The 12,745-nt window shown below is 38.9% G+C and overlaps 2 protein-coding genes across 3 annotated transcripts; both read right to left on the bottom strand.

Annotated features, from left to right (window-relative positions):
- Positions 1 to 33: 33 nt before the first annotated feature.
- Positions 34 to 1,576, bottom strand: LOC135350444 (aristaless-related homeobox protein-like). The gene is made up of 2 exons (XM_064549228.1): positions 992 to 1,576; positions 34 to 870 (listed from the first exon to the last, which is right to left on the bottom strand). Exons 1-2 carry the CDS (start codon positions 1,310 to 1,312, stop codon positions 403 to 405), a joined length of 789 nt encoding a protein of 262 aa, XP_064405298.1. The 5' UTR covers positions 1,313 to 1,576; the 3' UTR covers positions 34 to 402.
- A 145-nt stretch (positions 1,577 to 1,721) lies between these two features.
- Positions 1,722 to 12,715, bottom strand: LOC135350443 (transcription factor IIIA-like). Of its 2 annotated transcripts, XM_064549226.1 has the most exons (11): positions 12,542 to 12,713; positions 12,370 to 12,473; positions 12,169 to 12,259; positions 9,373 to 9,464; positions 9,251 to 9,324; positions 9,112 to 9,201; positions 7,356 to 7,396; positions 6,946 to 7,029; positions 2,649 to 2,744; positions 1,958 to 2,020; positions 1,722 to 1,906 (listed from the first exon to the last, which is right to left on the bottom strand). In XM_064549226.1, the coding sequence occupies exons 1-11, from the start codon at positions 12,647 to 12,649 to the stop codon at positions 1,832 to 1,834; spliced, it is 918 nt and encodes a 305-aa protein (XP_064405296.1). In that variant the 5' UTR covers positions 12,650 to 12,713; the 3' UTR covers positions 1,722 to 1,831. The 2 variants fall into 2 exon arrangements, with proteins under 2 accessions (XP_064405296.1, XP_064405297.1); XM_064549227.1 differs by lacking the exon at positions 9,112 to 9,201 and having other exon boundaries at positions 12,542 to 12,715.
- Positions 12,716 to 12,745: the final 30 nt, after the last annotated feature.

Raw genomic sequence — 12,745 nt, 5'->3', positions numbered from 1 at the left:
CACAATTAAAAAAACACACCCAGCAGTCAGTCATTCATGTTACATCGAATCCATAATTATAATAAACTGACAAGATAAAATAATAATTTCATTGTTGGACACTAATCATAATTGATTCAACATAAATTTTTGTGCACTTTATTTATCATATGAAATTGCATAATTATTATTAAAAATTATTATACTCCGCGATGAAATAAAAATATGTACCAAAGTTAAGTTGTTGAGTGGAGTGTCATTAATAATTATTATGTAAAGAGGGAGAAAGACTGGTAAATCAACTGCATGAAATCATTGTACTCTTGGAGATGATTTTTGATCGGGTTTGGTTGTACTATAATTTCATCCTAACGTCGTCATTGTTTCTTACAAACAACATAAATAGAAGAGGTCCTGTAATGTTTACAACCATTGCTGTTGAGCTAATACAGAGTTATTGGTGTGAGAACTGCTTGTGAGAGGTGGGGGATTGTTAGAGAAGGTCATAGCCGTTGGACTGGGAAATACAAACTGATTCTGAGCAGTCCATGGGGCAGAATGAGATTGACCATATGGTGTTACATTTGGAGGTGAGGAGCTGGCAGTGGGGTGATGTAAAACGAAGGGTTGGTGAGGTTTGCTAAATTGATGAGCACCTGCAGACTTCGGTGTCATTAAGACAGAGCTGTTTGGTGAGATACTTGGAGAGAAACTTGCTGCACTCATGGATGACATGGGCATGTACGCATGATGAGGGGGTGGTAGAGCATGGTGTGGTGCAGCGCCTGGAGGAAAGGGCATCATTTGTTTGCCATTCATCATCTCTTGCATTGCTAGTTGATTCGCTTTCTGTGTTCTGCGCCATTTGGCCCGCCGATTTTGAAACCAGACCTGAGGTGGTAAAGAATAATTATGACAGTAATTATAAGTGCGTGAAAAAACAGTTGGTGCAAATTTGATTATTAATATGCAGTGTGTGATGGTATGGTATTAATGCTATTGAATTGCTTACTTGCACTCTGGCTTCAGTCAAATTTATCCTCATAGCCAGATCTTCTCTCATAAATACATCAGGATAGTGAGTTTTAGCAAAGGCTGTTTCCAACTCTTGCAACTGGTAACTTGTGAAAGTGGTCCTAAACCTTCTCTGCTGTCTCTTTGCTTTTGATTCTGACTCACTGAGGTCCCCTTTGTCTGAGGATTCAGATTTCCTCCTTTCTGGTGAGGGCTCAGAGCTCAATGATGAGCCTTTTTCACGAGGTGAATCTGCAACAAGCTTTTGGGTCATATCTTCAGACACTTCAGCAGGAGAGTTTTGCATTGCTACTGGCATTGTATCATCAACGTTTCAAAATTGTTGTGATGAGAAGCTCTTACTGTGTGCGACAGATGAGATGCTTCGTGTAGTTGTTTGAGCTGTAAATTGGTAGTGATTGTTGGTAATTGGCAGTAATTAGCTAAACCAATAATAGCTCCGAGCTTGTGCAAGTCCACACTAAACAGATCTTAAATGGCAGCAACTGACAGGCCTGGCTTGAAGACAAATCGATATCCTTGCAGCAATGAAAGTTAAAAACTGATTTTTTTTAGTTTTGGAGAACTAAAGCTTTGCTTTATATAAAGGAGACTGTACTATTCTCTGCAATTTACCGTCAAGCAGGAAGTATTTGGCATTTTGTAACAATGAATATCATTAAACACAACTGTACCTCCAAACGTTTTGCCCTTATAGACTATTGGTACACTCCAAATTATGATGGATAAGTGTTGCAATACTAGAGCACTAAAGCAGGAGTTTTTCAATAATCATAACAAGTATTAAATCTTGCGAGTTTGGAAACATGGACGAGATTCAGTTCTGCACCTCCTTTCTTGATGAATTTTCATAGCCAGATAGTTGTGACGAAAGAGGTCGTTTCATAGATTTCTGAAATAATTTACATGATCATTGTAATACAGTTGTGAGCATTGTACTTACTCGCTTGGGTATTGCTGGTTTCACAGCATTGGTATGTGTTCTGATATGCCTTTTAAGTGATTGCTGCAAGACAAAACGTATAAGCTGCACAATTAAAGAATCCAAAATCAGTAAAATAATAACAAAGCGGTTACAAACATAATTATAGAGAGAATCTCCACAGCGGCAGGGTGCATTCCAAATTCTGCTTGTGAACTACACATCTGGGATGTAAAACCATACAACTAACGAAAACTGATAACTTAATCCAATACCTCACTCTGTGAACGTTGTTAGGCAGACAGTGATCTGGAAGACATAAGTCATTAACTGACACTAAATCTTACAGGCTTGGCAACCATAGCTCTCTTTCCTTCAGAAGAATGTTCAGGTATATATAATTATAAAACAATGACGACAACCACATAGTGTCTCTCCAAGTGTTATGTAGAGTGAGATCTTCCCAAAAGAGATAACCGTATACCGCCAAGTTTTTGAGGAGCAAATATTTTGCAGGAAATAAACATTTTGCTGATTTGATTTCGCTACACCTCTACACTAGGGTTTTACAATACCGAAAGTAAAACAATAATCATTCCAAAAACCGCAAAAACTCTGCTCCTAAAAATAGGCGCTACACGGTATAAGCATGCAAGTCTGACACTTTCATCATAATTGTAGGAAGTCAAACAGGTCAATATTGCCCGCTTACCTTGGTGCTAAACACGGCTGAACAAGCAGACAATGAGCACTTAAATGGTTTCTCTTGAAAATGAAATGCTCGAACATGTTGATTAAGATTAAAAACCTGTAAAGTAAAAGCATACACTAATTGCTGAACAATAATTATAACTGAAGTATTAACTGAAAGTGCTATACCGTAGGCAGTTCAATATTGCATGGGGAGTGTTGTAAACATAAACGTATAATTATCTTCTAACTTATTGGACACTTTCCTGCGAAACTTTCGTTGTTCTAATATAGCGGACACTGCATGTGGCGTTTTAATTTTACACTTGTTCTAAATATCCGGAAAAGTTGATCAAGAAACGCAGCTTTATAGCCAGCAAGTGTGCTGCAGTTATAATGAAGATTAGATAGCTAGTGCAAATATTCAGTTGCACACTGTTCTATTACACCATGTAAGAGGGATTGGTAACAGAAGCAGTTCACGTGATCATTTTACATTGAATCTGCAGTAAAACCTCAAAAACTATCCGCGTTACGCCCTATAAACGAGGCTATTTTGCCAGGTAACTCGCTCAAAATAAGAAAGTTGTATTTCCTCGAGACATCATCTCTTTCAGCAATTTATAACATGCCCAGTCTGTGAGCCACGTGTAGCACTTGCTAATAACTGACCACACCCAGTAAAAAGGGACATTCCAGTAAAGTTATAACTGCTAAAATAGGTATAGACCTTTAAATATGAGTGAGTTGTACAGATTAAGCATAATTATTTGCTTGTGGTATATTATGCACTGTGTGTAGAAATAGGCCATCAGCTTGACCTAATCGGACCACGCTCATCTACAGCTTCGGCTTGTTGACACAGCCTCGATTAAACCGTGGGTAAAGCGGATGTTACACGAGGGTACTTCTGTTACCAATCCCTCTTCCTCTTCTATCTATGATTAAACTTAGCCAGCTCGCATGCAGCTGCATTCTTGTTCTTGACATTTCACATGCTCTATAAAAATCTGTTTAGTGGCACATGTGTAAAGAGTGCGTGTTGCATTAAGCTACATGTAGCTCTATCCAACGTGCCAGGTACAAGAATCTTAGTTATAGCTGCTTTTAAAAAATTTGACCTGCAATTAATTTGAGGATTGATGAAGGATATCCATTCTGTAAATGCAGAGCTTTTTCAACCACGTGAGAAGACTTAAAATACACACAAATAGACGACGCACTAACAGACTACTATAACTCGCAGTGGCCTACACACGTTAACAAGGAGGGGTAGGAAGAAACGTTAGCACACAATTATTAAGCACCAGCGGTGGAGTTTGCAAAACAGTGACACATCAAAACATGCATGAGTACATCTGAGTTAACATTATACAGACAGTTGATAAACAAGAACTCTGGTTGATACATAACTTTGCTACAAATACCATGATATGTAGAATGTGTGTAGATCTAAAGGGTACATGGCTCAATTGTATGAATGTGGAATATAAGTTTATAGTTCCCTGTACATGTATAAGAATTCTAGTCGTATAGAACGTTTACTAGAACCAGCAATTCCACAATCAGTGGACAAATCGCTGTATCGATCTCTATACCTTGACTCAACTTTAGAAAAGGTAATCAATCCTAAACAAAATTCCATGCTTCGCACCCATGGAAACAAACAGGAAGTAAACAAACTCCCGTGATGTCTCAGAGAGACTAGTTAAAATGCCAGCTATTTCCTTCAACTAAAGCGTCCACCTAGGTATTCAGCCCTTATTAGGAGGAGTGGACTGCTTGGTTCAATATCATAACATTATTCGCATACTATCATTCCTTCAATCAATGAACCAGTGATCAATCATGTCAGGCAATGTGTCAAAAACATTAAATACACAGTATACACACGAATAAATGTTCACATAACTATTACAAGATTGCATTGATTCAACGCTAACTTCTTTTCACAATACAACACTAATGGCATAATCACTACACACAGATTTATCTTAAGCTAAAAATGTAATGATTTGTGCGCCTGGTAAACAAAAGTCTGTCAGCATACTCAAATGAAAGCCCCGCGGTGGATGTGTCAAAGCTACATAACATAAAAGCTACAGCTACTAGCTATTGCTAACACACACAGATATCATACAGTAATTTTGCTCAAACTCAAAGAATGGGAAATGATTGACCATGAAAGAAGGATGCCAAAAGTACGAAGTGTAAAATTAATGGCTGTATCAGTATACAGTACAGCCTTGCAGCTCTCTTCTCACTCTTGCAGCTACTACTAGTGCAGAGCTAATACTAAGTGCAGTAGCAACACTCCATGGACAAGTTTTGCTACGCACTCTTCGGAAAAGGCTGCAATAACATTCTAAGTAAGGAAAAGTAGGCATAACTCGAGAACAAAGCATTAGCAAATCAGGGTGACATACAGGGGGGAATGGCTCCAATTCCCCCCACCCCCCCTAAAATTGCATTCAGGCATATCAGTTGTATGACTGAGTACAAAGGCAACCCCAAAACCTACCAGAATTCACCTAAGACCACCTTATTTTCCAGGCATGTCCTAAGGTTTCAATAGCTGGCGGTGTTACATACTTATTGTCTAACAGGCCACACTTCCTCTGAGATGGGCCTGGTATCGACTGCTTGCACATGCGCCACTTAATCCCCAGAAACTGGGGACTTTTGGTGTATCCTCAGTAAAACAATGACATCACAACGAACAGAAGTGGGTTGAAGGAAGTAGATAGAAGTAAAGGTTTCTAGCCCATCTGATAGCTACACATGGAAAATATCCAATAATTTTGCGCATGCACAAACGATCAGTAGCAGGCCTCTTCTTCTTCATTAGAGGCCTGTGAAGGAGGCTTAGGGTATTGAAATAACAGATATAACCATAATGTTCTGGTGACTTCCCCTACTTTTCCTGTATGATACCCTGCAAATCCATGAATGAAAATAAAATCCAAGAAAACATAACTAGACTTACTTTGGACCACTACCCGGTACATCATACGAAATGGCTGGAGATACAGTTCGACGAAAATATTTTAGACAAGAACTAGCCCATTTTTTGAGTACATGAATGGTGTCAGTAGAAGTTTATAGTAGGTTCGGAGAAATACTTGTTTTGTGGTGGCAAATAATGTTAGGCATACAACTTTTGAGAAGCATCAGTCATGTACTACAATAGCCTTGATCCCAGGCCGCACTTCTTTCTACATGTAAGAGTGACGGCCTGGTAATATGACTGCTTTCGCATGCGCCAATCTCACCCCGGTATTTGGGGGCTTTGGATAACAACGTATAATTATGGTCAGTAAAACAATGACGTCACAACGAACAGAAGGGGATTGAAGGAAGTAGATAGAAAGTTTGATTGAAGGTCAGCCCATCTGATAGCATTCTGATAGCTATACCTTGCTAACAAACTCACAGCCTGCAACAGTGTAGATGACAATCGTCTGAACGAAGTGAAAGCTGACAATATCCTATATGGACAGGCCACGCCCAACCTTAGTGAAAGTCTACATATAATAAGAAAATAACTGCCCTACAAACCTACAGGCTACCGTATAGCGGGTAATTTTCGTGGGGGCAAAATATTCGTGGTTTTCGTGGTTCGAGGTCTGACCACGAATATTTTACCCACGAATGAAGCGACCTTGCCTACCTTTACCTACAATCCAAGCAGCAACCACAAAAATATTACCCACGAAATGTCTCAATATTGCTGAACCACGAATATTTTGTCCCCCGAAAATTACCCGCTATACGGTATATAGCTCTGTGTATGACATAATTATTAATTTTAATTAATAACTGAATTTGTATTCTTTGTCTGGATACATACATATTAATTGTTTTCTGTTGGGAAATTTTAAGGGGAAAATATCCAACGCTCGCGCAAGCAGTCAGTAGCAAGGCCTGTGAAGGAGCCTAAGTATTACACTAGTGTAGTTTAGAGGAACTATTTCGTTTTAGAGCAGCGCAGTCTTTCTTGCACACATACCTAAGTTTGTGATGTAATTAAGCAATGATGATTTGTGACATCACAAATGATCTTGTCGTTATTTGCTAGATGCTACACAGTTGGTATCGGTCGTCACAAGTAACAGGGGAGTGTCAAAAAGGATGGACATTGAACAAGATGGCGTATTTATATGCAGCCTAGGAATGATGCTGAATAATTAACACATAAATATACAGTTTAAAACTCCACATGTCAGCTCATAATAATGAAGACGTCATAGATTTATACGTGTATGTTATAATTCTCAGTGAGAATCACTTTTAGTCACTATATAAAAACACAAACTCACTGTAGTGTAGGTCCTACCACACCTCTCCCAATCACACACAAGCAAGCAGCGATTATCAGAGTGCGATCTTGAATGAATCTTGAGCTGCAGGGCATCAACAAAACCAATCAAGAGTACACACTATCTAACCACCCATAAATTAAAAGGACCGATACGTGTAAGAATGCATATAATACACAACAGCAATCCATATTGGCTGAGGGTGGGTAGCCATCTACATCTAGGATAGGTCAGGTAAGCCAGATTTGGCAGGCATACTCTAAATCAAAGGCAACTAAACGCTTTAATGCATGGACAATGTTCGTTGCAAATAACACACAGTAAACAAGAGATACAATTATAGCTCTCATACACTCCAAGACTTCCAAACAAAAAGGCTAAATAACCCTATAACTATAATTGCGACTTACTAGGTTTCTCTTTTTAAAGGTTTTCCCACATAGCTTGCAATCTGGGGGAGAAGTAGACTCTGAGTGATCATTCAAGCACATAAATGCATGCTGCAAATTGGTTGAGCAGGTACGATAAATGATTTGTTTTATTAATCGTGACTAGAAAAGGGACTTCTAGTGTTAACTACCTATACCACAAAAACATTTGCAGTTTCTTTGTTAATACCAGAATTAGCAAGAAAAAACATAAATGAGCGAGAGCCAAATGTACATACCAATAGGGGCCTATGCTTGTTAATTACTGCACAGCGGGTATATTTCAAGTGTAATTTTCACGGATTTAATTTTTGCGGAAGAGCAGCCTTTCTGCAGCATGCATGCATGTGATACTAGGGTATAAATAATGTTCGCGGTAGACGCTTGATCAGCGAAAACCATTAACATTTATACCCTCGAAATATACCCGCTATACGGTACACAATAATGGGTGCATGAATGCAGGTCAATATAATTATATCAATGTAGGTGGACTGGAAATACAACAAAATTGCAGTGACGTGAATGCATGACCAGAGTTGTGGACAAATTGACATGTATAATATATATAGCTCTCTTAGTCAATAAGCCAAGAAATACGCACACATCTCTAAACCAGTCTATGCATGCCCATTCTCCGGGATACTTCGGCTTCTATACTAGCCTACGAACTCTTGTCTGCGCAGATTAAACATAGAGCATTTTACTAAAAAGTTTCCAGACCTTTGACAGGTATTAATTGTACTACTGATGATACTCAGACCTACATGTATACGGAATGCCTGGATGATCCTTGTTAGCCAAACAAACCAAATGCAAGCTGTTTATTGCTATATAATTACCATACAGTGGATTTTTCGAGGGGGGGGTTTCGTAGTTGAATCTCTGAGCACAAATATATTACCCACAAATGCAGCGATATTACCTGCAAGTGCAAGCAGCAACCACGACGATAACATCCACTAAATATTTCTCAACCACAAATGTTTTTACCCCTAGAAATTACCCGCTATAAATAATTATATTAACTAACCCGTTCTTGGCCAATCTCACTAGTCTACATATTTAAACTAAATGTATATAGCCTAATGTTTTTGTGGTCTAGTACGTCGCCTCTCTTTTTTGGTAACAGGAGTAAATGCAGTTTCAAGAAGAGAAGACAGAAGATAGAAGAGAAGACAGCAATATAATTATACGTACATTAGTGAATGACATTGCTAATAGATAGCAAGCTACAGATATAATTATAAAAGTTGGGTTGCAACAGCTCAATGTGGCATCAGTCCCCTTGTGGTGCTTTATGTGCATGGGAAACACCTTTGATAAAAAAAACAATACTAGTCTTATCGTAGTTGATGTGATAGAACACAATACCAATAGAGCAGGTAATTTCCGGGGAGGCAAAATATTCGTAAGGTTGAGCAATAGTTATTTTTTAGTTGCTGCTTGCACTACAGGTAAAGGTAGTCAAAGTCGCTTCATTTGTGTTAAAATATTCGCGCAACCCAATGTATCATATATGATACCATGCCCATCTAGTCAGCCACGTTACCTGTACGCGTGGAATGAGATCACATAGCAGCCACACTCATATAACAAGTAGCCACGAGTCGTTTGTGTATTGAAGCTTTGCTGCACAAAATCCCAGGACTTAACAACCACTTTAGAAACACAGGTACATGGGGGAGGGTTGAAGCAAATCCTTTTGCAAAATTGACCTTTCATACCAAGAGCTTACCATGAACTACCCTATGGGAAGAAGCATGCTCTCTCATGTCAGTCCATCTACGACATACCACATCACAATTCTTTGCAGGGCAAGTGTATTCTACGAACAGACATATCGAGGGGTTGTTGAGTTAAGAAGGCATTCAAACCTTTGTGAGATTTCTTGTGCTTCCGAAGTTCACTAGGCCAAACAAAACTAGCAGTGCATCCGTCTTCAGAACACCTACTCAAATGCACATGCTACAAAAATATAATACATGGGAGAACATACCTGAATGGTTTTATATCTCCAGAATGCCGTGATTTGTGTATGTGCAGCTGTGAGTGCTTCTTGAAAGCTCTTTCACAACTGTCAACATCACACTACATGTAAGATAAAATATATCACACACAAATTAAGTCAATATGAAGTGCTAAACCCTCGGTGGTGTTGTGTCTCACAACCATATTCTTGACGTTTCAAGACGCTTCTGGGATTTCTTCTCGAGAAGGACTATACTATAAGACTAAGGCAAGTATCATCTGTTGAACTGTTGTCGGATTATTGGAACTTTTACAATTAAGTCATTCAGCCATCTCAAAAGTGCAGATCGAAACTAGGTAGCATTTCTAATCTGAAAGTTAGCTTGAACAGGGTTTTGATTCATGATCAGCAATAAAAACTTTATAACACACTTAGCAGAGGCTGATCCAGGAATTATGATTATTTAAAAAAAAAGTCTACAGTACATATATCAAAATATATCACACACAACAGTTATATTAAAATAATACTGCTAGCTACCTACTAGATAACCTCGACCATGTGGTGCAACTAGACTATAGCTGAGCAACCAGTAGCCAGCCCCACCCTCTTATCATGCAGACAGATCAAACTTACAGAATAGATGAGCTATAGGAAAGAGCTACATTTTGATAGGCGAATGAGTCCGTAGTTGTCCTTAACGCTGGTAGCAGTGATCAATTATACGTGGTAACACAGTATAGGATAGGCATAGATCGATAGACTTCCTGTCAATGGATGATCAAAAGGGGGTAGATTTGCAAAGAGGTCAGAGTTCACAAAGGCTGCTACTTCTGGCAGTATACGGTTTTGAATTTTTTTTTTTATTCGAATAGCTTTTTTGAACGAATAGCTAGTGTTTTAGTTTATATAAGGCTAACTCATAAGTTGAATAGAAAGTCTATGCAAACATAGTGATGCTACGAACAATTCTGAAGAGACTGTAACAGCCTTCACTGTAAGTAATACTAGCCAAAACTCAGGAAAGTTTGAAATTCACGAATCAAAGTCCAAAAAAACGTGGCTAGAAGCCTATAATTATAGAAGCTGTCAGCATTGCTGGAACCATAGAATGAAGAGTTAGAGGGATAGGAAAAGATTAGTATTCTCGAGTAACATCCGCGCTATGCTGCGGTTTAATCGAGGCCATCACAACAATTCCTATTTCTACACTCAGTGTATAATAAACTACAAGTAACTGTGCTTAGTCCGTGAAACTCACTTATATTTCAAAGTTTATACCTATTGTAGTAGTCATAACCAGCACGCTTACACGTTACACGTTCCAAAACAGCCTTAGGAACTTATAACTTTATTGGAAAGTCTCTTTTTACTGGGTGTGGTCAGTCATTAGCAAGTACTCATGGACTAGGCGTGATATAAATTGCTGAAAGAGACGATGTCTTGAGGAAACACAACTGTCTTATTTTGAGGGAGTTACCCGGCAAAAAAGTTGCTTAAGAGCCTCGTTCATAGGCGTAACGCGGATAGTTTTCGAGGCTCCACTGCAGATTCAATGTAAAATCCTCACGTGCACCACTCCGTTTCCTATCCCTCTAACTCTTAAATCTATACTGGAACACACACACACACACACTCAGGTTTACCATATTTCTTGTGCGGCTACACCTTGAAGCATAAAAATAAGCGACAGAGTAGTGTCACCTACCGTATTACTAGAATGTTTTGCGAGCATAAAAAATTTGCAAACTTTGCGATCGTTGATCAATTCGCAACAATAAAATCCGCAAAACCTAAATTATTACTAGCATAGATATAAGAAGGAGAGGGATGGGAAACGGAGCACGTGCGCACAATAACTTCTGTGTAATGCCAAAAGGTTGATCCGTGTTTTGGCTCTAGACACCCCGCCAACCCAGCGGGAAATGTTATTACTATCATTCATAGCTCCCCACTGGGACTCTTAGTACTGTGCTGCGAGCATCCACACCTACTGTGCATCATATAGAAGCGTTGTGTATCTCACCAAGAGCTTGAAAACTTTCAAAGGCAGTTTTTTGAGTGTTGTATTATCGTTTCAGCTCTATCTAGTGGCTTTAATTGTGTACCTTCTACAAGGAGAGGCTTGTGACTACAGCCCAAAATATTAATGATTCCCTCTTTCTTAAGTAGCTGGGCATTGTATGCAAGTAAAATCAAAGCCACTTGGCTTTAGGTTGGTAAGTAATGTTCATTTTTGTCTTAGTAAGCTGGTTTTTAAAAGCAGACTTTTTGTGTATACCCATTTAGAAAGTTACATCAATGATTGAATGTAGGTAAATGTCTCATTGATAGTTGGTTCATCGTATCGTAATTTACGACAGAACTTTGCTACATTTCCATAATTCTCTATCATGTCTGTGACTGTACTGGAATACTCAACGGTACAGACAGAGCTCCTCTCAAGAATTTGCCTGTCCAAGCTGCTTTTTACTGCTTGGAGGGTCTCACTAACTATTGCTGCTACCTTGTTGTGACTGTTCCACTAGCCATTGCTAATACATGGAGCTCAGTAGCTAGTTTATAGCCTAGTACTAGCTAAAAGCATGGGTTGGAGGAAATAAAGAAGAAAACATTGACTGAAACGCAGATCGTCAATGCTATTTACGTAGCGTTTCCCATCCCTTTCCTTCTTATATCTATGTCACTAGTAAATGCACACGATCCTTGCCAGAACGCAATAGTTAGATCGCAAAGGGTCAAATTTTCTGCTGATTTGGCTCATTTGCAAAGGTTTTCACCAGCAAAATATTCTAGTAATACGGTACTAGTGACATCACTTACCTTGTAAGGCAAGGGATTTTTGTGAGTTTTCTCATGTTTTCGAAGGTTTTGTAGCAAAGAATACACTCTGTTACAACCGTCTGAAGTACACCTGCAAGAAATTATAATTATGTAGCCTACATAATTATAATTAATATAATTATATACATTGTAGGTCACTGATATGGAAAAGATCATCGTAAAAATGAATATGGTACGTACCTGAACTCAGGCTTCGTAGTAAGATGGGAGACATTGTGTCTCTTTAAATGGTATGCCCGAATGAACGATTTTCCACAGCCTGGTTCCTTACATAGAAATGGACGCTATGCAGAAGAAATTACAAAAAAAGTAGTGCTAATTTACATTTTTAATTCTATGCACTATGCACTACCTCTCCTGTGTGTGCTGAACATTGATGTTCTCTTAACCTCCACAGTTTAGGAAAGGATTTAAGGCATCCAGGGAAATCACACAGGTGTGATGCCATACGTACGTACATACCTACCTACACTATGTAGATAGTGTAGAAATCTATGGGAAATAGGGCCGTGGGGGGTTCCAAATCGCTAGAGTTTTAGACCCCGGGGCCCCAAAA

Source organism: Halichondria panicea, chromosome 16 (assembly GCF_963675165.1).
Source record: "Halichondria panicea chromosome 16, odHalPani1.1, whole genome shotgun sequence".
NCBI lineage: Eukaryota > Metazoa > Porifera > Demospongiae > Suberitida > Halichondriidae > Halichondria > Halichondria panicea.
This window is presented reverse-complemented; position numbering and strand designations above follow the sequence as displayed.

Bases quoted from the DNA above. Each gene is read 5' to 3' on its own strand.
- LOC135350443 (XM_064549226.1), bottom strand. From the start codon at position 12,649: ATGTACGTACGTATGGCATCACACCTGTGTGATTTCCCTGGATGCCTT. The intron at 12,474-12,541 runs GTAGTGCATAGT...TCTTCTGCATAG, and splicing joins GTTCAGCACACACAGGAGAG to CGTCCATTTCTATGTAAGGA. The intron at 2,021-2,648 runs GTAAGCGGGCAA...TTTGTCTTGCAG, and splicing joins CAGCCGTGTTTAGCACCAAG to CAATCACTTAAAAGGCATAT.
- LOC135350444 (XM_064549228.1), bottom strand. From the start codon at position 1,312: ATGCCAGTAGCAATGCAAAACTCTCCTGCTGAAGTGTCTGAAGATATG. The intron at 871-991 runs GTAAGCAATTCA...TTACCACCTCAG, and splicing joins TGACTGAAGCCAGAGTGCAA to GTCTGGTTTCAAAATCGGCG.